The sequence below is a fragment of the Onychostruthus taczanowskii genome, unplaced genomic scaffold (assembly GCF_017590055.1).
Source record: "Onychostruthus taczanowskii isolate IOZ18803 unplaced genomic scaffold, ASM1759005v1 scaffold6, whole genome shotgun sequence".
Classification (NCBI taxonomy): domain Eukaryota; kingdom Metazoa; phylum Chordata; class Aves; order Passeriformes; family Passeridae; genus Onychostruthus; species Onychostruthus taczanowskii.
Window position 1 is genome coordinate 2,305,105 of NW_024503679.1, and position 24,372 is coordinate 2,329,476.

General features: G+C 38.3%; 1 protein-coding gene across 3 annotated transcripts in view; it reads left to right on the top strand.

The window, feature by feature from the left end:
* The first annotated feature begins 1,196 nt into the window (after positions 1 to 1,196).
* VPS13C (vacuolar protein sorting 13 homolog C) overlaps positions 1,197 to 24,372 on the top strand; it is a 75,547-nt gene continuing 52,371 nt past the window's right edge. The window contains exons 1-24 of one of the 3 annotated variants that reach the window (XR_005953704.1): positions 1,197 to 1,677; positions 2,976 to 3,019; positions 3,952 to 3,994; positions 4,754 to 4,849; positions 5,572 to 5,673; positions 11,605 to 11,714; positions 12,538 to 12,597; positions 13,156 to 13,215; positions 13,956 to 14,036; positions 14,691 to 14,748; positions 15,044 to 15,171; positions 16,213 to 16,319; positions 16,959 to 17,130; positions 17,587 to 17,649; positions 18,250 to 18,385; positions 18,924 to 19,018; positions 19,622 to 19,764; positions 20,895 to 21,087; positions 21,223 to 21,337; positions 21,691 to 21,827; positions 22,513 to 22,639; positions 23,235 to 23,352; positions 23,693 to 23,822; positions 24,115 to 24,193. Coding sequence is in view for 1 of the 3 variants with exons in the window: in XM_041418584.1 (XP_041274518.1) it covers positions 1,578 to 1,677; positions 2,976 to 3,019; positions 3,952 to 3,994; positions 4,754 to 4,849; positions 5,572 to 5,673; positions 11,605 to 11,714; positions 12,538 to 12,597; positions 13,156 to 13,215; positions 13,956 to 14,036; positions 14,691 to 14,748; positions 15,044 to 15,171; positions 16,213 to 16,319; positions 16,959 to 17,130; positions 17,587 to 17,649; positions 18,250 to 18,385; positions 18,924 to 19,018; positions 19,622 to 19,764; positions 20,895 to 21,087; positions 21,223 to 21,337; positions 21,691 to 21,827; positions 22,513 to 22,639; positions 23,235 to 23,352; positions 23,693 to 23,822; positions 24,115 to 24,193 (2,497 nt within the window). In the remaining 2 variants the exon portion in view is untranslated. The remainder of the gene's footprint in view (positions 1,678 to 2,975; positions 3,020 to 3,951; positions 3,995 to 4,753; positions 4,850 to 5,571; positions 5,674 to 11,604; positions 11,715 to 12,537; positions 12,598 to 13,155; positions 13,216 to 13,955; positions 14,037 to 14,690; positions 14,749 to 15,043; positions 15,172 to 16,212; positions 16,320 to 16,958; positions 17,131 to 17,586; positions 17,650 to 18,249; positions 18,386 to 18,923; positions 19,019 to 19,621; positions 19,765 to 20,894; positions 21,088 to 21,222; positions 21,338 to 21,690; positions 21,828 to 22,512; positions 22,640 to 23,234; positions 23,353 to 23,692; positions 23,823 to 24,114; positions 24,194 to 24,372) is intronic. The other 2 variants (XR_005953703.1, XM_041418584.1) reach the window with 2 other exon arrangements.

A 24,372-nucleotide genomic window follows, 5' to 3' on the forward strand; every position in this document is an offset into this window, starting at 1 on the left:
GGTAGGCATATATAAATATTAAAAAATATATAAAAATATATAGTAATGAGGCATGCCCTTTGCCTCTTAACACTGTGTGAAAAGGTGATAAAACCTTTTGTGCTGCTTGCATGCACACTGCACTCTGTGGTTTACAACATATGGTTTGATAAATGGAAAATGCATTTGATACATGCATTTTGATGAGGGTAAGTGGCCACAATTCAAATAAAGTCAAAAGTGTTCCTAGCAAAGATCTCTGGATTTACCTCAACTGCAGCAAGAGGGAGCTTGCAAGCCTGAAACACAGGCTGTAACAGAACCAGAGTGGTAACAATTGCTGATGGACCTTTCCTTTGTAAAACTTATATATTTTCCTTCAGCTTTGTGGTTTTGTAAATTCTGCTTGCACTAAGCTCCACAATATATTTGAAAGCTGTTTAAAGCAATATTTGTCTCACTGTGATCATATTTATGTGGTGTTGATGTATTTTCACATAGTTTTGAGGGTGAATCCTATTGCTAATATTGTTTTCTGCTCTCTGGAATACAATTTTAGACAGAATGTGCCATTTTGAGACACCAAGTGCTGCGCTTCTATGAATAATTGAGCTGCTATGAGTTCAGAATGACTTTACAGAACCAGTTTGAGATTAGCAACCCAGAGATTTAAAAATTTGTTCCAGGGTTGACACTGCTACTTTACCACATGGTGTAGCATGTTCCTACATACGTACTCTGCAGTGTTGTTACCTCTAAAACATCTGGGCTTTGGGATTTTTTCCTCATTTGCATTTACTTCCTCTCTGAGCTTCCTGAACTGCTAGATTAACCGTTTAAACAGTTTAATTAGCAGTTTTAAAATCAGAAATAGTTTTCTAAGGCACTGTAAGCACACCCAGGTTCCGTCAATCCCAGGTGAACTGACGTGAACAATTCGCCCTGGGATGGCAGCAGCACGGGCAGGGCCCCGAACGCGGCGCCGCGGCCCCACACAGGCGAACGGGCGGTGCCCGAGCGCCTTTCGGCGGCACCCGCCTGAGGGGGACCTGAGGGCCGCTGGGCCGGCCGCCTTCCCCGCACCCAGCCTCCAGTCTAACCCGCACGGCTCTCCGGGGCTGCTGAGGAGCCGAGGCGCGATGCCGGTGACGGGACGGTGCCTAAGGGTGAGAAGCCGGGGCGCGGTGCCGGTGACAGGACGGCGCCCGCAGCCGCTCCTCCCTCAGGCGGTCTCTTCGCCCCGCGGAGAGACAGAGCGGCGGCTGCAGCCAAGGATCCGCGCCGCACGGAGGCGCCATGTGCAGCCGGGCGACCCCGCCCCGCTCCGCGCGCTCGTTCGGCCCCGCGGCTCCGAGCGCCGCCGGCGGGCTGGGGATCCGCCGCTGCCGCCCGGGCTCTGTCCGTGGCCGGCACTGCCGCCGCTCCGAGGCCCCCCACGCCCCCTACCTCCGGACCCCGGCAGGCGCTGGGCTGCGCCCCGCCCCGTCAGCTGACTGCTGGGGGCGCGCCCGCGCTGGGTCACGCCGCGCTCGCCGCCCCCTCCCCTGCGCTCCGCTCCCCTCCCAGCCGGCGGCCGCGGCTGAGGGGCCGCCTACGCCATGGTGCTGGAATCAGTGGTGGCGGATCTGCTAAACCGCTTCCTGGGCGACTATGTGGAGAACCTGAACAAGTCTCAGCTCAAGCTGGGCATATGGGGGGGTAAGGAGCCCCTTCCCTCTTCCGCTCCCTGTCCGCCGGGCCGCCGGGGATAGGGTCTCGCTGGCCGCGGTTACCCTGTGAAGGGTTCGCGGGCCGTGGGAGAACCGACCCCTCTGAGGGGCGGGCGGTGGGTTTGCGGCCCCCTGTCAGCAGAAGGCGAGTTCCGGGGCCGCGGCCCTCCGAGACGGACGGTCGGTGTGTGGCCGCACGCGTCCCCGCTCCCTTGAGGGACCGTCGCTCCTTGTGTGCCGACGTCCCTGGCGCCCCCTCCCTCGCGTCGGTCTGTGGGGCGGGGGCATGGGCGCACGGCGCTGGCCTCGGAGCGCTTCGAGGGAGGAAACCGCCGACACCGATAAACCCCCAGTTTTTTCTCCTGTTCCTTCTCTCGGCTGCTGTGTGGAAGCACGATGGTGCTGTTGGTTCTGTGGGCGGGCTCATGGCGCAGTGCCGCTGGGTGCCGGTGCAGCTGATGGGGTGCTGGGGGAGCCGTGCATTTCAGTTATCGGTGTAAATAATGTGTGTCAAACAGCCGGGATAGTGCAGGTGCGTGGAGTAGCTGTTCTCGGTGAATGTATCAAAACATTTCCGTTCGCTACGCTCTAGTCATGCAGAAAACCAGCTGAAGTACTGCCTAGGGAAGCTGGCTGGTTTAGGTGCCTTCCGTAGGTAGGTCATCACCTTATTTTTGCTCGTCATGGTTGTACGTATTTTAGCGTTTATGCAGTATTAATACCTATACTTCAAATGGAGTATAGCTGTAAGGAATCTGACGTTAAAGGACTAAGAGGTATATTATATGGGCTTTCCTCGGGTATAATTCTGTGCCAGTGTTTCATTTAGAAATCCTATTACGTTGTCTGAGTCAGGAAAAGTTAATGTGTTTGTGAATACAGGCGTGTGTTTTTGTGGCTCTGTGATTCATGATTTTTCTTTGATGTGAAATAATGAAAAACAAAATATCATTTTCCAAGTCTACCCAGTGTTGATAGAACTGCAGTTGTCATTCACACTGAGTAATCAGAAAGACTTCCTATTCTTGTGGGTGTATTTAATAGAGTAGAAACATGTTGACATCTAAGTTGGTGATGTTTTTATAATCTCTTCCAACTGAAATTTTTTCTATAATGCATGATTAGTGGATCTTACAAATTACATGTTTATTGTGCTATTCTGTAACTGGAATAAAGTTTTCAGGTTTTATTCGTAAGTACTTGGTAGGATTGTGGTTGTGTTCCTTTTTCTAACATAAGTAATACTTGAAGTAATTTTTTCTGTACTTCTCCCTTTGTTCTAAACAGGTAATGTGGCACTTGACAATTTACAGATAAAGGAGAATGCATTGGTAAGTATCCTAATAACTTCAAATTGGTTTTATGGGTCTAAAGACTGAGACTTAGGATAAAATGTTGCTAACTGTAGTCTCACAAAAGGATACACTGAGTTCTTTTTTACTGCTTCTTGGAAGTAAGTTCTTGGTTAACTGCTTCTAATTTTGCTCATTTTGCTGGAACAGAGAAGGAAAAGCTGTGGTTGAAAAACAAGAAGTAACTTGCATTAAGTTCCCGCACTCTTGTCTGGAAAAACGAATGACCTGGCTAATTTTCATGTTCTTTAATTTGGCTAATGAACATCTGTACTACTGAGAGAATCTTGCTCCAAAATTTAATGTGTTTCAACTTCACTAAAGAGAACTGTTACTCTTCTGTGCATTGAAAACTCATTGGATCTTTATATGACCTGATCACTGGCTTCTCTTTGTTATTCTAAAGTTTCATATTTTGCTTGTCCATTTCATCCATTCCGGGTGGCTTTGTTGTACTTCAAATCTATTGCTACAAATATCTTCATGTCTAGTAAATAAGAAAGGAAAGAAGTGTTACTTTGTGCATGCCTTTCCTTCTTATGGGGATTGATTCAGATTCCAGCAGTTCTGATGTAGAAAAATGCAACGTCATGACTGACAGAGCCGAGAGTGAGCTGAGACCAAATCAAGAACATAAAGTAAGGGATCAATATTGAACACCACTTTTAGAGAAGTAGCCTACACTTTCTTGGAAAAGAAGAGATCTAAAGAATATGATATGATCCAGTTCTTCTTTTTTCCTCTAGTTTGCCTGTCTGCTGCTGTCTTGTTTTCCTTCTAAGATTTTCCAGTAGAAAAGAAGTAGCTTTTAATTTCTGTATGTAAATACAATACTTTGAAAATGTAACTTAAATGTTTTAATTTGATTTTAATACTTCTTCTGTTTAATACTTTATTTTTGTCATTTCCAGAGTGAACTGGATGTACCTTTTAGAATAAAAGTTGGTCAGATAGGTAAGTTTTAGTTCCAACACAACTATTGCAATGGAAATGTTAATATAGGCTGTAAGGTCAGTCTTGTCCCTGAATTTCTTTTATCAATCTTTCTGAAGTGCAATTGTACTCACTGTTGAAAATGGCCTAGAAATTCAAACTGACTGTCATTGATGTTGTCTGGCAAACCCTGTTTGTGTAACTTTATAGATTGATGTGAAAAACACATCTGAGAGGTTCTTCCTGGAGACATGAATGATCAAGGGAGCTGTTTACTGTAGACAAAGTATGTGTTGTTCTTTAAAGGGCTGGTTAGGACTAGGAAGAATTTTAGTTAAATTCCTGAAAGTGACGAATATGCCAAAGGCTTAGAAACTCTTAGGTTTTTTTTTTTTTTATAAATTCCTTTCCCTGGTAGTCAGCATTGCTTTTCCATGTGCAACATTTGTAGGAGATTTATGTAAGAGTAGTATTTTTTTCTTCTACTTCCTGGGAAAATCATATTCATCCCCCTGAACTGAACTTCAGTCATGATCTCAGGTTTTGACTTGAAGTATTCTGACTCAAACTGTGACTTTTTGTTGGCTTATGTTTCCTCTGCATGTATTTTATCACTTCAAGGGCTTTATAAAATCTTCATGCCCATATGGTTTCTCCTAACCTTCTAAGGCGTTTAGGACATCAAGATATAGGACTAGTGCTCTTCAATGCTGGAAGTATTCTTTGGACCAAGCACAGTGGAGATGTTTGTTTTGATGTACCTCTGTCTGCTCTGTTTAGATAAACTTACTCTGAAGATTCCTTGGAAGAACCTCTACGGGGAGGCAGTTGTTGCAACTCTAGAAGGCTTGTATCTTCTGATAGTTCCTGGAGCAAGTATGTCAACTTCTCAGCAACAGTTAAATAATGGAAGAGAAAAATATCCAAGGGTACCATGTAAATGAGTCTTTAATAGCAAGTAGGTCATGTGAGCCACCATTTTTACATTCTGCTCCCTCAGGGAAGTTTCTACACATATGCTGGCAAGTTAGTAGAAGGGTGGGAGAAAACAGCACCTGTTGCTTTTATGGAGATTCTTGGTTGTATCCATTCCAAGTTCAATTCAACAGCCAAGTTTCCTCTAAAACATGCTTATCCTGAATCTAGGTTTGTGGCTTAGTTTATATCTTTGGATGTTTTTCTGCTTCTAAATGAAAACAGTCAAAGTAATAATTCCATTAGTGCTGTTTGGAGGGAGAGGGAAGAGGGTCAAAGAACTTTATTAGTTTTCTCTGAAATCAGAAGCTCTGGTATGATGAGAAAACTTGCAAGTTCTTGGAGCATGAAATATATGTACAGAAGAACTTAAAAATCTGACTTATATTGCACAGACCACTCTTAGGAGTCTGAATTTCCACAGAAAAATTCTCCTGTGAAATAATGCATAATTGTGTAAAAAGAACAGTTTTGGAGGCTACAGTGTTCAGCAATGAAAAAAGAATAGCCTTGCCTCAAACAAGGTGTTTTGCAGCATGATGTTGTATATGGTGTGCATTGCTTGAGAATGCATTTTTATAACTTGAGATTTAGGATTAATGCTCTCCTGACTTGGCTTACAGGTGTTAAATATGATGCAGAGAAGGAAGAAAAATACTTGCAGGATAATAAACAAAAGGAACTGGCAAGAATTGAGGAAGCCTTGCAGAAAGCAGCAGAAAAAGGTACTGAGTTAATAATGCGAATCTCCATTGGAATTTGAGAACTTAGGCTGTGCTGTGAAAGAAAGGTCCTGATTTCTAATTGACTTAACAAATTTTGTTTTTTCAAGCATCTAGCTAATCTTACTACAGTGCTTTGAAATGTCTTTTTACTCTAAAGCTTGAAAGGAATGTTATTTGTTTGTTTACCATTCATTTTTCCAGTCAGCTTCCTTGGGAAATGGGAATTTATTCATCTGGTGTGTCTTTTATTTATTTTTCCCTTGGTGCTTTAGGGGAACAGGACCATACAGAACAATAGAAAGTACATTGCATGAGGATGATGTTATCTTGCTTTAGCACCATAATAATAGATGTTTAAGTGTGTGTTTTAGAGGTGCATGTGGTAGGTTGTTCTTTGATGGAAGGAACCTTTAAGGGGAAAGGTAATGTTTGTAAACTTTTACTGCAATGATAGTGCTTTTGTTTCAGTTTCTGCTGTGTTTTTATGAAATACTGAGTTTGGACTGGTTTGGGAAATGAGACTCTTGTGAGCAGGAAATAATTCATGACTCAACAGAACAGCTAAGCACGAGCATAGGAACCTTCAACTTTTGCTCTAGGTCATTAAAAGTGTTAAGCACTCAATTAAGTCCTGTTAACTTGTTTTGTGGTGGTGATTTTTTTTTTTTTTGCTGTTTGCTTATATTGTCGTAACCCATACCTTTAACAGAATTATGGTATCGGTTGGGCTTGTTTGGACAGAAACCAAGCTCAGAACCAGTGACAGGAGCTGGTTTCTACATGTGTCTACAACTACATGTGTTGGAGGAAAAAGTTATCACTGAAGTTTTTGTCTGAATTGAGACCTGTTTGTTGGCTTGTGTAGTGGTTCTTAAGATGCATTTCTCTGATACTTGTAATGCTGCAACTCATGGAAAAGTTACTGGGAAAGAGATGATGCTTTCAGCACTTGGAAAAAAGATAGTTTGGTTGTAATCCCTTTGCTCATTTAATTCTCCAGTTACAGGAGAGTCTGTGGCCTTTGTCCTGCTCTGCTAGTTTGAGAGGTACATTGCAATTTCCTTCATATGGCAATATGACAATCTGGCTGCAATGAAAAAAGGAGCTTTGCTTTGCTTTATTTCTTTCAGTGGCAAAAGGATGAAAGGGTAGTGTAATGAGATGAACTTAACCTAATGGGTACTGCTTGAGGAATTCCAGTTCTGGAGCTTCATGTATTTAAGAAAGAGTCTGTGCGCCTCTGGCAGTTTTCTTTTTCAGGAAAAACTTACTACATCCAGTCTTTGTAATGCTTTTGAAAAATATCAGCATAGAAAAAGGATACTTTAGTAGCTCAGCTGGTTGTATAAATAATGGGAATTAGATTTAGTAATGTTTTACAGTTTTAAACTTTAAGCCTTGAGAAGCAAAAGCAAGAGGAACATTTAAATTGGACTATTTTTTAATACTCTAACTTGAGAAGTTCTGTTATCCTATGATCATATTTCAGTGGTAGCCATTTGTGTTTGTTGTGCTGTACTAGAATATTGTACCCAAGAGGACTTGTGTAAGTCCTGCATGAGCACATCCTTTGCTTTTGCTAGATATAGAAATCTTGGAGCCCATGTTGCCCTACTGAACCATAAAATTCTAAAAACTTCAGCTCTCTCTCTATTGGAGTGTCAACATCTCTCTAGGTTTTTAATAGCACACAATAACTGCTGGAAAGCTAGGAAATGTCTTGAACAGAAAGTTGTCAGGGTTCATTAATTTTTTCTGATTAATACTTGATTTATATTAACACGTTTAGAATCTTGATTGAGTCCTTGGATTTAAGAGTATAAATAAACCTAGAGTAAAATTCTAAAAAATTCAGCTCTCTCTCTAGGCTTTTAAGAGCACACAATAGCTGCTGGAAAGCTAGGAAATGTCTTGAACAGAAAGTTGTCAGGGTTCATTAATTTTTTCTGATTAATACTTGATTTATATTAACACGTTTAGAATCTTGATTGAGTCCTTGGATTTAAGAGTATAAATAAACCTAGAGATAATTTCTTTCAATGTGCTATTCATATACTGAGCAAAATGGCCATGGCACTGTGTCAATAAGGTAGTGTGAGGGGGAAGTGGAAACTGCTGACACAAGCTGATGAAACTATTTGCTTTCTTCTAAGCTATTACAATCTGTCTCTATCAGACCTCATACATTGAGACCAGAGGCTGCAGGTCTTTTGCTGGTTACAAGAAACAATGTAAATTGCATGATTTCCCTATGTAGATAATCACTGAAACTAGATATTCTGAAGTGAATTGGGCTGTGAGATACTGTAATGGAAATACTGCTGTGTCACACAGATTAAGTCACAAGTTGATTTCCTTCTTTTAAACCAAATGCATTTTTTTGGTTATTTGCTGCCGTGTGGACCAAGGCAAGCATTCACAAGATTCCTTGTATGGGTTGGAGAGTCTGGTTTACAAGGACACCAAGCCTGGTGGGTATGCATGGTTAGTTACATTTTATACATGCATGATGAGCAGGCAGTTCAGATTTTTGAAAGTCCCCCTCTCCAAAGCAGCCAAATGTAGAAGTGAGAAAACAATACTTGTTTGGTAAACATCCACATATTGGTGGTTCTAGAAATAAGATTTTAATGAGTGTGGATCCAAGTGGAATCTTGCAATGACTTAGTCCCCTTTTACTTGAGTGGCTGTTTCAGAAGATTAGGAGACCACTTAGATTTCCATTAGTCATGTTGAGCTCAAGAATATTATAAAATGCTGACAATATTCTACTATAATTTTGCAACACCATCTTTAGCTGTTTGGAGAGTGATTACCCTTACTTACTTAATGTGTCTGGGCTTAAGATAATGGAAGTCCAGGCTGTCTTAAAGCCATGGACAGACAAAATGAACTATAGCAGATTGAAGGCATTAACATGCTTTCCCCTGCTTCTCTTTATTTGCATTGCTCTCAAGTTAGGCAAGGAAACAGCTTCCCTTGAAATTCAGGGGAACTATTGGTTCTGTATGTGCTTTATTTTTAACTTCTGAAACCTGATTTTCAGAAATTTACACTTGGCCAAAGTTTCTTCCTTGAGCTGTTATCTGAGCACAGGTTTAAAGTGAGCTTAAAAACATACATTTAGTTCCACCATAGCAGTAGATGTGGGTGAAGAAGAGGAATATCCTGTTTCCTTAGTTTTGTCATACATGGGAGTGAAAACCTGAGACCTACAAATTCAATAGTAAGTGAAGGAACCTGTCCTTTTAAAGTAACCTTGACAAAGGATTACTTGTAGTGTTAAAAGGAACTATGCAAAATAAAATGTTTCTATTTGTCTAGTTTTTCCTTTTTATTATTTATATAGTGACCACCCTGTCACCTTACCTGCAAGACAGGTTGAAATCTTGGCAGGCAATTTCCCTCCCTTGTTTGAACAGGCCTGCAAATGACATCAAGGTGTTCCCCCTGGTTAGGTTAGGTACACTATTATACTTGCTTCCTTCTTGCTTTCTGGGATACACCCTTCTCATGATCCAACCCCATAAAGATAAGCACAAACAACACTATTGCTGAATTATTTTTGCTGGGATGGCTAGAGGAGGAAAAGAAACAGTGCAACTCACCAAACTGGTTTTCTTCAGAATTGTGGAAAAGTACGAGCATTGTTTAAATAATGAAATGGTTATAATTGTGTGGGTTGTAAAATGTGTGTAAATAATGGAATTTGATTTCATGTACAGCTTTTAGAATCATCCTTCTTGTATGTCTTTTTTGTGGTTACTGGATTTGTTCTTTCAGAGTGCTTTCATACCATACTGTCGATCATCATGAGAATCCTATTGAAAAGTGGTCTTTAAGTTTCTGCATACATCTATATCTTAACTTGAAAACTATGTCCTTGTATGGTAGAAGCCTCTTCTACATGTATATTTTATGCTATGAGAAGTAGCTTATTGTTTGCTTACCACATCTGCAATTCTTGAAAAGCTTTTAAGCTTTTTAACCTTCTAAGCCATTATGTTTTAAGACAGGCTAAACCTTCTTCCATATTTTCTTATGCTTTCTTACATTTCTGCTTTACTAACTTGAATTTTATCCTTTTCCCAAAATATTGCTTGCATTACAAAAGGACGTAAGCGTAAAAAGTACAAAAAGCATTTTAAGAGACCCTTTAGAGGTCGTGATCACTCAAAAGGTGGGTAACAGTTATGGCTTTTAACTTTATGGGTTTTTTTTTGCATTCTGTTTGGATTAGTTTTTAGTAGCCTTGGCTGTCCATACAATGAGACCTTTTTCCTCCTGTTTGAAAAAGAGGCTATAAATTGGAGAGAGCTCTTTTGGTGTTCATCTGTTCTCTGGATCCAGTGAAACTGAAGAGAGTCCTTGTTTTTCTTTACTTAGCTAGTTGTGCTTGTTCCTTTAATTTGAGCTATCTGTAGTATTTACAGCAGAACTGTAAATTAATGGCACTTCACAGTGACTGTTGGAAAAACTGCATGTGCAAGTTTCATCTGTTTGTCTGATTTTTGTAATATTCCAGTAATAGGTAAAGAAAGCCTGAAACCAGTGCTATAGGAGTAAACAGTCTTTTTATCACCTTTTAGCTCTGTTTTAATTAACTGTTTTAGTGCTATGACATCTTTAAACAGGGATGAAATTGATGTTGTTCCCCAAGAGGATAATCATTGTCTATAAACACCAAACTGTGCAGGATTCAGCATTAGCATGTGTCTAAGAATTGCCATGTCCCATGTGCTTGTATTGTTATGTATTTGGTCTTGGAGGAAGCTGTAGCTGTAACCAGACTTGCAGTTGGAGAGAAAACCTTGTGGGGACCCAAGATAAGCTGTGCAAGGTGTCACACAAATTGCTGCTGGTAGCTGCATATGGCTGCAAAAATGTTCATGGGTTCCTTGCGCTTAGAGATCATGAAGCTTTGATAAGGACTTCTGCCTTTTTATTTTTTTTTTTAGTCAGTTAATAGGAGGAAATGTGTGTTGCATGTAAAAGTGATAAAATGTTTCTCTTTTTTTCTGAGTTCCTAATTTTTTTCAATTGAAATCAAATGCTCTCTTGACTGAAACTGTTATGTTGTGTTCAATAGTGAAGTCTTAATTTTTAAGCAGATTTCCTGAGCCTCTGAAAGCTTTTGAAGAAAATTTCTCATTCTTATAGTGGAATGTACAAAGTTAGATACCTGCTTTGCTCACCACGCATTGCATATGTAAAAATTAGAAACAGTTCAAGTAAGCTGAGTCAAAACCTGTAGTCCTTATTTTTCTCTATAGCCATGACTATTTCTTCAACTTGAGCCATCTGTAGCATTTCTGACAAAAATATATGAGCTTGGTAGGCTGATCAATGGTATTTGCTGGCATAGCCATGTTGTAGGGAGGGTACTGAACACAGCAGAGAAGCTGTAAAGGCAGCTAGAGGACAAGCAGCTCACTGATCCAGCTGTACTTCTGGTAAAATGCTGAAACACAGCCTGAGATGGTAGAGCCATATCCCTATAGTGAAGTAATGATGGATTGTAAATATTACTTCTTGCATGTATTATTCAAGGGTATTGTGTTAAATTACTCTGGCTTACTCATTTGCTTCTTGAAACCCCTCGCTGAGGTACTTTTGAGAGAGAACCTTTTACTTTGGAAGGAGTAGAAGGAGTATATTAATCCAGAACTTGCTGTGTGCCAAACTGTTTTGACTGAAATTTAGACATGTATTTTCTTGTGGTTAAGTTGTGTATGGGCAGCTAATACCGCATCTTCAGAATATAGATGTGCAGAAAAGGAAAAAAAAATACAAATATGTAATCTAAATAAGTAAAACTGTAATGTTATTTTAGAGGAAATATTAAATTTGCATTGCTGTAGTTGTTGGTGTAATGAAGTTCAAGATGCAATTATTACACTAAATACTGCCTTTTAAAAATTCTTGTTCTAGACAAACCAAAGGAGGAGAAGAAGGACACTTTCTTAGAAAAGCTTGCAACTCAAGTTATAAAAAATGTGCAAGTCAAAATCACAGGCATTCATGTTAAATACGAAGATGATGTAAGTAACTGGGACATATTGTCTTCATTTTAAATTGGACTTCAATGCATTTCTGATTCTCTTGTCCATAGAGAAACTGTATTTGTCCCCTTGAAAAAGTTGCTGTGGTTTCTTCTGCACCTCTTCAAATAACTTGCCCCAGACATGACTGAATGGCAGAAATATGGATATGTGAAACAGATGTTCTCTTTCCCCTTGTCCAGTGCTGCCTTGCTCACTAAATGTGGGCAGTATCTGTTCTCACATATTGCTGTGTGCAGTGCATGCACAGAGTTTTTCAGTGTCCTGGGGAGAGTACAGAATGGCAGAAGCTGAAGGGTTTACAGATGGGTCTGAAGGCAAACTGTTGAAAACACTTAATTGATAAACAAGAATGTTTGTTTACATGAACCAGACTGGTATTACTAGTTTTACCTTCCTTTAGTAAAATGATTAAGCAGTTTGTTATGAGAGAATTGAGTTTAAAAGAAAAGCACTGGATAATAGGGTATTTCTCAAACCTTTCTTTGGGACTGTTTTCAGAGACACTAAAGTTAAAGAAGTCATAGAAGTGCATATAGCTGACTGAGAGGTGGTAATCTAATTTTAATTTTTTTAATCATAATATTAGAATCCAAAAGAAAATTTTCAGTTTGAATTGAAGTCCTAAGTCTTAACACTACAGCCATGTTAGTTTTGGCCTTAGTGGGTTCCAGTAATGTTTCAGTTAGATTTACTAAGCAAATTAAGTTGCTTAGAACAGTTCAGGATTTCAGTCAACTTCAAAGGCTACATCTGTCTGCAGCAAGAGAAATAAATACCTGTTATTTTTCTGTTTTTATAGATCACAGACCCACAGTGCCCGATTTCCTTGGGAATGACGTTGGGCGAGCTTAGTTTACTGGTAATGTGTGTGTGAATGCATGCTCTTGTGTGTTCAGTTTGCTTGTCTTTGGAGTAGCAGAAAGGAAAAGGAACAGAGTGAGAAGATACTGTGACAGTGTGCATACAGCTGGAACTGAAGACAATCTTTTATAAATGCAAATAGTTTGAGCAAGCAGAAGGGAAGAGGACTGAGGAACATAACACTTTCTGAGACTTGCTGATTTGTTCTAAAGATCTGAGTGACCTTTGAAACTGGGCAGGTTATGTCCAGGCATAGTAAATGAGCGTAAACATTGCATCCTGATGATCAAGTTTTTGATATTTTGCCAGGCCTTTTGAGAAGTGGGAAGTCAAAATTTCAGCTAACCTCTCTTTGCCTTAGCTGTTAAGCATTTTATGGGTAGGATGAGGAGTTGAATATCAAAGTATGAAAGTAAACTGACAGATTTTTGTATGTTATCTTGGTATGTGTGTATGCAGAAAAACTGGATGCATTTGTTGCTTGGAAGCATAGGGTAAACCCACAAATATGTTAGCTAAGATGCACAAAATTGCTTTTATCACTTTGAACTTTTAGACAACAAACGAGAACTGGACACCTTCCATTCTGAATGAAGCTGCAAAAATAATATACAAGGTAATGTGTTGTGAGTTTTTTTCCTACACAAGTGAAGAGAACAACTGATCTTGGAGACTAGTAAACCTGGGGCTCTAAATAAAGTTGGCAAAATAGTTTGCTTTTTGAATTCTCTCTTTTTTTTATTTTTGATGTATGTTTAAGCACAAATAGAGCACAAATAACTGTTTTTATGTAAGGCATAATGTTAAATAAACTCCATAGTTTATATAATTTATCTTAAACGTGAATGCTGATCCCTGTGTTCAATGCACTATGCAGCAAGCCTGTGTGGAAGCTGTGATTTCAAACAGGTTGTCAAATTACCATTTCCTAATCTAATTTGTACTCCTAATGTAATTGAGATTCTGGGAGCTAAGCAGTCTCTCTGTTCTCCCTGCCCACCCCCCAAGCCTGTGCAGAAAGGAGTACACAGAGATCTAAGCAATTATAGGAAACAATTAGGAAGGGTTTAATAGTCTTGGCTTCTTTATCAGGCCAAGTACCAGTATTGTGCCCCTTTGCCCCTGTAACCCAGGGTTGTGTTTAGCAGATGTGCATGAAAGTGTGCTTTAACAACTTGCAATTCAATTATCATTTCAAAATAGCATTGTCAGATTAAATGCATCTCAATCCTAATGGTTCGTTTGCTGTCTTACCTGCTTTCATATGTTTTCTATTTTCACAAATGGAAAGCTAAATTCATAGAATGGATTGAATACAGAGTATGCAATTTGTTGCATGTTTTCTTTCCTGTGCAGCTTTTGTGCCTGGACAGCCTCAGTGCTTATTGGAACATACACAGCAAAATGTATTATCATGGCTCCCGTGAACAAATACTGGTAATGTAGAAGAAGAAAATGCATTAATTACTATATTCTCTGGCTCTTGTTGTATTCAAAACTACACCACACTGATTTCTACCTCACTCCTCACACTTATGGTCACTGTATTCAGGGTCATATGTTAATCCATTGCTCTATTGTTAATATTTTGTGAACCTCATTTGTTATCAACCCCAATAGGGTTTAGACATTATGTATTTTTCACCTTTTATGTGTATAAAGGTGTTCTGTGTTTGTCCTTGTACAATACTACTTGTTACCCTTTTTTTGTGCTCATCTTTTATGGGTACCTTTATTTTTGTTTTATTTTGCCCTTAACAAATGATGTACTTAACCCAGTGAGCTTGGTTCTAACATCAAAAATCAAATCAAAACTGTGAAGTACCTTAAAACCATCCAGTTGTCTAAGAGCAGCCAAGTTCATTTGGCACTGCCTGTCTGTGGATGTTTTCCTTTTCTTTTTTCTCTGAATCTCAGTCTGAAGTGAAAACACAAATTGATATACAGCTTGAATTGACTGCAGAAGTCTAAAAAATGAACTTAAATATAACTTAAGTTATATTTGTGAACTTAAGTTGGTCTACTCAAAGTTTTGAGAACTCTAAACAAGTAATGTCGGCAATTGTCACACAGTGCTGTATCCCTTTACAGGATCAGCTGAAAAGAGGAATTCCCTGTCATGGTCACCAGCCTGAAGACTACCAGTACAGTAAGTGAGCTAGGAATGAGTGAATCTAAACTGTTCTGAGCATGTTAGTGTGCAGCAGCCTGATCTGATCCTGCAGGCATGGCCATACTGTCTTCCTTTTAGAAAAAACATAGGGTAATAGAACATATTAGGGCTTGTATGCTTTTTGAGTATTGCAGGATTATCTTAATTGTCATTGGTAAGAATGGCATTCTGATTCTGTGGGGCTTGAGCATGCATGTTATCTATTGATGTGGTTGATCTGTTCCTTGTTATATTTAAGTAAAAAATCCATCTCATTTTTTTTATCTTCAAGTTTTCAGACCAGTGTCAGCCTCTGCAAGACTCTATATTAACCCATATGCAGAAGTAGAACTGAAAACTCCTAAGATTGATTGTAATGTAGAAGTACAGAGAATTGTCATTGAATTCACTAAGCCACAGGCAAGTTGATTTGGTATTTATCACCCATTTCAGTTTGTGATGAGCTGTAGTGTTTTTTCACTGGAAAACATTCTTAGGGATTTGTGTGCTTATATACCTGTAGAATTTGTAAACTGTTTAGCAGTACCTATGGGAAAAGTGGAGGATCTTTTCCCCTGTATTTATCACCCATTTCAGTTTATGATGAGCTGTAGTTCCTGCTGGAGTTTTTCCACTGGAAAACATTCTTAGGGATTTGTGTGCTTATATACCTGTAGAATTTGTAAACTGTTTAGCAGTACCTATGGGAAAAGTGGAGGATCTTTTCCCCTCCGTGTAACAATCACTTCCTGGTGATTCTTGTACTCTGATACTCTTATCTGTGGACCCTCTAGGAACCACCTGATCTGTATTCAGCCCTTCCAGCAGCATTCCTTTCACCTAGAGAATGCAGTCATGAGTAGCCCTTATCTTACTAAACTATAATCCAACGTTAAAACTGCAGAGATGCCAACGTACGAGCAAGGGTGGGAATGAATGGAGTGTGCTGGCTTTGGCAACAAAGCCTGCTGAAGTGTCAAGGAATTAATTTAGATGGCTCCCCAGAAATTTTGTGTATTCATTTATTGAGAGATAACTTGCAGTTTGTTGGCTAAAGAGCTTTTTAGCTCTTACTCATGTCTTAAGTGTATATATATTTATTTAGTGCACCTTACTGGTACCTTACTGGTACAATTCTGAACTCATGTAAATGCAGCTCTAAAAATGAGGGCAACTGCATTGACAAACAAATAAGGTTGGTTTGAGAAAGCCCGGGAGGCTGTGCTGAGCAGGCTGGTAAAACTAGAAATTGTTGTTCTTGGAGGGAAGCAGGGGTTCAAATTGGTGTCCTTTGAGAAGAATGGGTGCAGTCAGTCCACTTTCAGGCACTAATAAAAATGCATGGACTTAAATTTCTGTGTAGTTTGAGGAATACTGAAGGCCATGGTATGCATGCAGTTGGAACAGTACCTGCAAACAAAACCTGAACCTCTGCTAAGAAACTTGTTTTCCTGTGTTTAGTACCTCAGCATGATAGACCTGCTGGAGTCCATAGATTACATGGTTCGCAATGCACCGTACAGAAGATTTAGGCCAAATGTATCTCTCCATAAAAATGCCAGGGAATGGTAAGCTGTGTACATTCATGCATTCTTTGAGAGATGCTGGAGTCTTCTCCAGTCTCTTCATTCTCCTTCGTGATTAAAGATAGTTTTAAAACTAGTTCACATTGCTGATATAACTTCCACTTCCAGAGCTTTGCTTAGCCCTTAGATTCAAGTGATAAAAGATCCAGCTGATGAAAATCTCACTTGCTAAGCTGAAGTCCCCAAAATTTGAACAAAATGCCAATGCTCTCACTAAAGGTTAAAATGTAATTTTAGAAAGGCTAAAGAAGAAGCTTGGCAAATGTTATACAAGGGAAACATCTATGTCAGCTGTAGATTTGAATGGATATGCTTTTTGTTGGCTTTTTTCAAAGTACTAACTGATACTGGTTATCAAAGTGCTTAAGTGCACTTAGTGCTGTAACAGCCCAAATTTGCAAATGTGCAGAAGTCAACAAGTTTGTAGCTCTTCATTAAATTTAAGTCCTCTGTCCATTTATCAAAAGCAATGTTGAGAACATTGAAATTTTTTTAAGCCAAGTTACTCAAATCACAAGTGGTGAACAAAGGTTTTGCATACTAATAAAGTACCTCTGCAACCTGTAAGTTGTAATGCACAAATTAAATGGGAAGTTGTTCACAAGTATGGAATTATTGTAGGTGGAAATATGCAGGTAACAGTGTTCTGGAAGTTCACATCAGAAGATGTACTCGAATGTGGTCATGGAGTAACATAAAACAGCACAGGCAGCTTCTGAAGAGCTACAAAAATGTGTACAAGAACAAGCTCACACAGAGTAAACTGTCAGAAGAAACACAGAGGCAAATCCAGGTATGAGTCTTTTCTCTTTGGAGGAATTATATTTTGGTCCCTCTATGAAATATTTCTTTAGACATAATTGAGAGTAATCCGAGTTGATGGTTTTACAAGAACACAAGAAGTGTGTGAAAATACTTCTTAATCTGAAGTTCTGTGTAACCTATTGTGGAAAACAAAATAAAATACTAGCCAAGTCCCATTAAAAACAATCTATCTTTGGTTGAGGATTTATGGATACTTTTAATGAAGTGCAAGAGTAATCTAGTTAAGAAAAAAAACTAGACTGCCTAACATCAATTTTATCCTCTAGTGAACTTTGCAGCTGGGGGTGGCATATACCTGTGATAGAAATGAGCAGAGCTAGAAATCAATTGGAATGTAAATATGAAGGAGCTGGTAGAAAATTTATAGTGGAGAGCCTTTCCTAAATGTTTTGGCGGCAAATAATTTGATCATACGTTTTTGTAGGACCTAGAAAGAAAACTTGATGTCTTCAATATAATCTTAGCAAGGCAGCAAGCACAAGTTGAGGTAAGGAGTAATTTCTGTTCACTAATATTGTAGCACCTCAAATAGGATGGTTCTGTTATGATAGTATTTTTAAAAAATTGTGCTGATGTGTATGATAGGATAGGTATGTTGGAAGACAAGTTTCCTATCCTTCCAGGACAAGAGTAAAGTAATTTCCAAACTGGAAACCAGTTCATAAACAAGTTCAAAAGTTTTTAATGGCACAGGATTGGTCCTCAGGTTTGTTACTACTAGGTTAAGAAATCTACTAGATTTAGGAATGTAAATGCTTTTTGTACTCTCTTAAATACTGTCTTTCTGTATGGTTTCTACCTATTTGTAATCTAAGTGCTGGTGAAATGTGTAGAAAGAACTGTCCAAAGTAAAAATGTGCATGCTTGTGTCTGCATGCACAGATACACAGAGATGTGTCCCTCACCCTGGTTCTCTTTTTGCCTCTGTCTAATGAGTTAAAGAGCCCTTAATTCCTTGTGGGCTGGTGTTGCTGTTCCTCAGTTAAATGCATGTTCAACATGCACACATACATGGATTATTTACAGAAAAGTAGTAATGCTATAAATTATGCATTTTGTCCAATTTGTTTTAATTTTTGGTTTGTAGACAATAAGATCAGGACAAAAACTACTGAAGAAGAAGAACACTGAGGCAGAAAAGAAAAGTGGAGGATGGTTTAGTGGTTTCTGGGGTAAAAAAGAATCTAGGATTAAAGAAGATGAAGAATCACTTGTACCTGAAAGTAAGTGTAGATTGTAATGCACTAGAGAGATTTTACATCTTCTTATACATTAAGAAGAATACAGTATTTTTGCTTCCTACTATGCAGGAGAGGGTATGACATAAGCAGTGCATTTTATGGCACATCTTACTGTATATTGAGCTGGCAAATAATGCATTCTTCTAAATTGGCCTTAAGCTTTTCAGAGCCTTGATGAGGACAAAAATATGGCACTTAGAGCTATAGTGATAATTGGCAACAATTGGAATACTCTCTTTCTGGTGATCTGCTGTCTTGATCTACTAAAATTCCTGAAATCTCTTTTAATCATGAGGGGTTATGGATACTTTTGTAATAAAAATTAAATTGATTTCTGTGCTACATCTGTACCACCATATATGAAGACACTTGTGTGAATTATTTTGCTATCTGGAATTTAGTGCAGTCTGAAGAATCAATGGAAAGCATCACCACAGCTGAAGTAGTAGGAAGCAAATGTGAAGAAAAGCAGTAGTTGTTATTTACTAAGGTGCAAATTGTGTGGGTTTTTGGTTTTTAGGTATTGATGAACTAATGACACCAGAGGAGAAAGCTAAACTTTATACTGCTATTGGATATAGTGACAGCTCCCATCACCTTTCATTACCAAAGCAGGTAAGCAACCCATGGGATGGTTTAAAACAACAAACCACACAACAAATTAAGGATGCCTTCAGCTCTCTCATTGCCCTGAAGAAATATGAAGGCTTCAAATTCAGGTAGGAAATATTATTTCATCCTTCTGAAGTTGCTGATTGATGCAATCATAAAATGGTACATATATTAGAAAGTCACAACCCTTTCTTGGGAAGGGCAAGACTTGACATTTGACAGTAAGAACAATAAAGGCATACAAGCTATGTCTTCTGAAATGTAGTTATTTAATGTGATTATAATGATTTTGGTTGATCTAGCGAGTCCTCTACTGAATGTAGTTTAGCTATGCTTGCTTTAGAGTTTAAAAAAATTTCCTTAATTCTGAGAAGAGTGAGACTATATTTGCTCTGCATTTCTTGAACACTATTTTATGTTAAATAAATGATTGGCAAACATTGAATAAAGTAAAGATTCTGTACTTTGCTTTCTGCATAGAGATGAGTTTCTAATCTTAGTTGACTGGAAAAACTTAGACACATTTTAGTTTGTTAAACTGAGGAGTTCTGAAAAATTATTCTTATTGAGATGACTAATTTCAGTTTCCTCTGTTCTTCTCACTAGTATGTTGCCCATGTTGTGACACTGAAGCTGTTAAGCACTTCTCTTACAATTAAAGAAGACAAGAATGTGGCAGAAACTCTAAAAATACAGATAATTGATCTGAGTACCAAAATATCACAGCGCCCAGGAGCACAAGCCATTAAGTAATTGGATTGCTATTTTCTTTGTGTAGAAACATCTCTGCCCCTCCTCACCCCACTCCCCAGCTTCTTAACTTTTCTTGGGTAGTGCTTGTTGTATATTGCCTTGTACATTTGTTGGCATTCTGTAATTGTACTCTGCTGTTGTAAATAATACAATTTGGTGAATAACATAGAATGGAAGGAAGAAGGGAATGCTGTCTGATAGTTTTCATGAACAATGGCAACCTTGTTCTTGAATATAAGTGTTGAAGGGCTGAATATGACTTTTGAGAAGCAGTAGCTGAGCCATATGAAATGGTGTGGCCAACACACTCCAGCCAAGTTAGTGAATGTGTTACTCACTGCCTAAGAAATGAAAAATTATGTGCTGTAGGTGGAAAATCAGTCTGAGCATAAGATATTGAGACCTTCCTGTGTTTTAAGAAAGGGCACTCTAGAAATACTGAACAAAAGTTATTGGATTACACAGTCCATGAATAAGATTGCCAGTGTCTGGAAAATCAGTCTGTGCACATTTTGCTTTCATTTGCAGTTCCTTCAGTTCAGGCTTTCACTGACACTTGAAATATTTTTGCTGAAAACCATTCTGGGGAATTTTCAAGGTGCAGCTTGAATGCTGCACAGAAACAAAGAGCTTTGACGTTATTTTACATAAATGCATGCCATAAAATTTAGTTTGCAAGACTGAAGCAGTAGAACAGATAGTCTTATAAATGTAATGTTTCTGAAAAAAATGTAGTTTAATTATCTCAACAGAGCCAGGCATATGACACTGATTATGGCCAAATATGTTGCCTGCCAAAGTCAGGGATTTTAATGGTGGAGCCACAGGACCTGAAAATCAGTTTCTTATGTAATAGGTACTTCTAAGGATGAGTGAAGCTGGTGTGGTTTGATGGTGTTCCATGGCTTTCTTCAAAGTTGTTTTCCTCCACTTAACACTGTTGTGAGGGCAGTTCTCAGTACAGAATTCCCATTTGCACCAAAAGAAGTCTGTATCTGCTTTTTACATCCATACACAGTAGTAAACATTCCTACACTTTTTGTTTATGTAACATATAAATATTTTCTCTTGCAACTAATTCTAACCCTTGCCCAATTAAGTATTTTTAACTATTCATCTTCTTTAGGGTTGAAGCAAAGCTTGAAAACTGGTATGTTACAGGCCTGAGACAAGAAAACATTGTACCATCTCTTGTGGCTTCCATAGGGGATAGCAAATCTTCGCTGCTGAAGATTGAGTTTGATGTTAACCCAGAGGACAGTACAGCTGACCAGAGCCTTACTATTGAATCGCAGCCTGTGGAAGTAAAATATGATGCAGTGAGTAGTAACCAAACTCTCAGGTGTATCTGTTCTTACTGTCTTGGCTCTGTCCAGATCTGATTTTGAGTTTTTGTTGAGTGACTTACACATGTAGTGCTATATAATGCTAATTATGGTATTTTTTTTTTTAAGAAAACAATAAATGCGATGGTAGAATTCTTTCAGACGAGTAAGGGAATGGATCTTGAAAGATTAACCACAGCCACATTAATGAAACTGGAGGAAATCAAGGAAAGAACTGCTACAGGTAAGGTAGTAACAAATCTCAGTGAGGGAGAACCCTCAAAATGTTGCCATGTGATTACCCAAACACTTGGCTTATGTTTTGATTGATGACCAAATAGTAGGATTGGGATTTTTCCTTGAGTTGGTGCCCACATTTCAGCTGGGATAGAGTTAATTACTTCTCACTTCATTGCTTGGAGATTTAGTGAATGATTTGTGGGAAGGAGCATTGAGTTTAGTAAGAAATCAGTAGAATGCTGTCAAAGTTTTATTCAAGAGGCTTTATCTTTCAGATAACAACTTTTTGTATGCTGTCACAATTGTTTCACTTGTGAATAGCATTGACATTTCCGTGGCCTTTCCTTTTTGTTTAAGGATTAGCTCATATTATTGAAATGAGGAAAGTCCTTGACTTGAAGATTAATCTGAAACCTTCCTACCTTGTGGTTCCACGGACTGGTTTCTACCATGAAAATTCAGATTTGCTGATTTTGGACTTTGGTACATTTCAGGTATATAAATGATGTCTCTTATAACCTCAGGGAAAGCAAATATTCTCTTTTAACATAGCTGTCATCTGGAAGCATCTTGCTTTCAGAAGGCAGGCTGATCATCTGTGTCATCATATTTTTAACTTAGCATATTTCAAACTAAATAGATTTGGGTCAGCAGTTTGCTCAGAGTTGTTAGGGTGTCTTTGAGCTAGGTAATCCTCCCCAGGAGACGTGTTCATGTTATAATCATGATTGTAATACCTTATCACTTAGAATCTTTCATTTCTTCAGCAGAACACATGAACTTTTGTTTCCTTTTTTGTAAAATTATAGCCTTTATTAATAAAAGAGAATATAATTTTTCTCTTGAAGTTTGAAAACTAATTGTTTCTCTAAAATGGAAAGATTGCAATAATTTAACTTGATTTAATGACTGATTAAATATTTATTTTAGTTGTATTCTATATGTAAAATTGTAGACGAGTGAAAATTTTTTTTGTGTAACTTGAATTAAGTGGATTGATAGAAGTAGCAACAAAAAAATCTACTTAGCAAGAGTAAGTGAAATGATTTAATATATTTCTCTGTAAGAGTCCAAATGTCAATTATTAACCCCTATGAATCATCTTTTCATCTTCACTAGACTGAATAGCACATGTCTGTTTTAAAAACTTAACTTTTATTTTGTTTGTTATGTGTTTAGCTGAACAGCATAAATCAAGGCAGTAGTGAAGCCTCTAACTTTTCATCATTAGAGGAGATTATGGACAAAGCTTATGACAAATTTGATGTGAAAATTAAAAATGTGCAACTTCTTTTTGGAAGAACAGGTAACAAAAAAAACATAGCTGCTGTTTATGCAAAAGATTGTCAAAGGCTACCTACCTGTAATAAATAAATGTTTTTTAAAGAAAAAAAGACAGACTAAAATCAGTAATTAATGAAAAGATAGGTTATAATACATGTTGGGTGCCAAACTTTGAAAAAAATTGTTAGTTTCTGCTTATTTTTTGTTTGGACTTGTGCATCACTTCAGTGGTAGAAATGAATGTAAATAAAAAGAACTGCTATGTTCTCCATCATACACAGGAAAAGCACAGCTGAAATTTGCATTAGTTCTTCACTTAAGTTTGTGTAATCAACAGAATGCCTGGTGGCTCTTCTATCTTTTATCTGTCTATCCATTTCTTTTTCTAGGGGTCAGTGTAGGTACATCTTTTAGTGTAGAATTGGGTTTAGTGCTGCTAAGGCAGTAGTGTTCACAAGTGGGATTAAAAGCTCTTAAAATACTTGATCTTAGTTGTTTTAGTTTTCTTTAGCTGTTTTTTTTTACTCTCCTAGTGATGCCATTTATTACTTTAATGATGCCTTAATTAAAGCAATTAGCAAGTGATGGTTTAATCTCAATTTACTGGACATTTTCAGGTGAAGACTGGAAGAAGGCTCGTTTTCAACACCCATCAACTTTGCACATTTTGCAGCCTATGGATATTCATGTACAGTTGGCAAAATCAATGGTGGAAAGAGATTCCAGGATGGCAAAGTAATGTATTCATGTTGAAAAGTCTCATTTAGAATTACTTTGTACTTAGAGAAAAGAAAGCTGTGTTTTCCCTAAAGGTTCAGTTGCACTTTGTATTTTGAAGGTATTAACTAAGAACCCAAAATAGCTTACTACTGTTGGCAAAATCTTTTTTGGGTAGTGGTTCCCTGAAGCCTTTGCTGGTTACTGACTACTGCTTAAGTCCAAACCCTGTTTTAATGCAGAATCCCTGGCTTTACTGTGATGTGGTCTTTATATAGGAGTATCCATATTGTTCAGATTTAAATGAAGAACTGGTACCTTTTGTATAGGAGTTTAATCAGCTGTTTTTTTAAAAAAGGTTTAAAGTGTCAGGAGGACTTCCTTTGGTGCATGTCAGACTCTCTGACCAGAAAATCAAGGCAATCTCTGATCTGCTTGACAGCATTCCACTGCCTCAGAAGTCATCTATGTCAGTTCCAAGCACAAAGGTAAGCTGACTACAACTAAGAAAACTTTAAAAAAACCCAAACAAGCAAAGAAAACATCACTAGTGTCTTCATTGAATTACCATCAGAGTATTCTGGTCTTCCTCAAACAGTGGGGGAGCTTTTGTCATTGTCCTGCTGGTTTCAACAGAAGTATTGGCAGAGTGGACATTGCCAAGAAATGTGGGGAAGGCATTGTGGAACACTGATCATCAGAAAAAAAAAAATCAACATACCAAACTATATAAACTTTAAAATACTGTGTTGGTTATTTTGCTCTTTTCTTTCCCTCCAGGTATCAGCTATTCCCACAATTCCTGTTGTTGGTAAAGGGCTGCTTAGTACACCCCAGCTGTTAGCAGAAATAGTGTCAGGTAAGAAGCTACAGATGTGTCTTTGTAAAGGTAGCAGGCCATAACTTAGGGAATAGTTAATATTTTCATCCTGTTATTGATGTTAAAACATGTAAGGACAACAGAGATGAGCATGGTGGGTCATACCTACCCTCATGTGCGTGAGGAGATTTGATTAGGATGCTGATGTTACCTCAGAT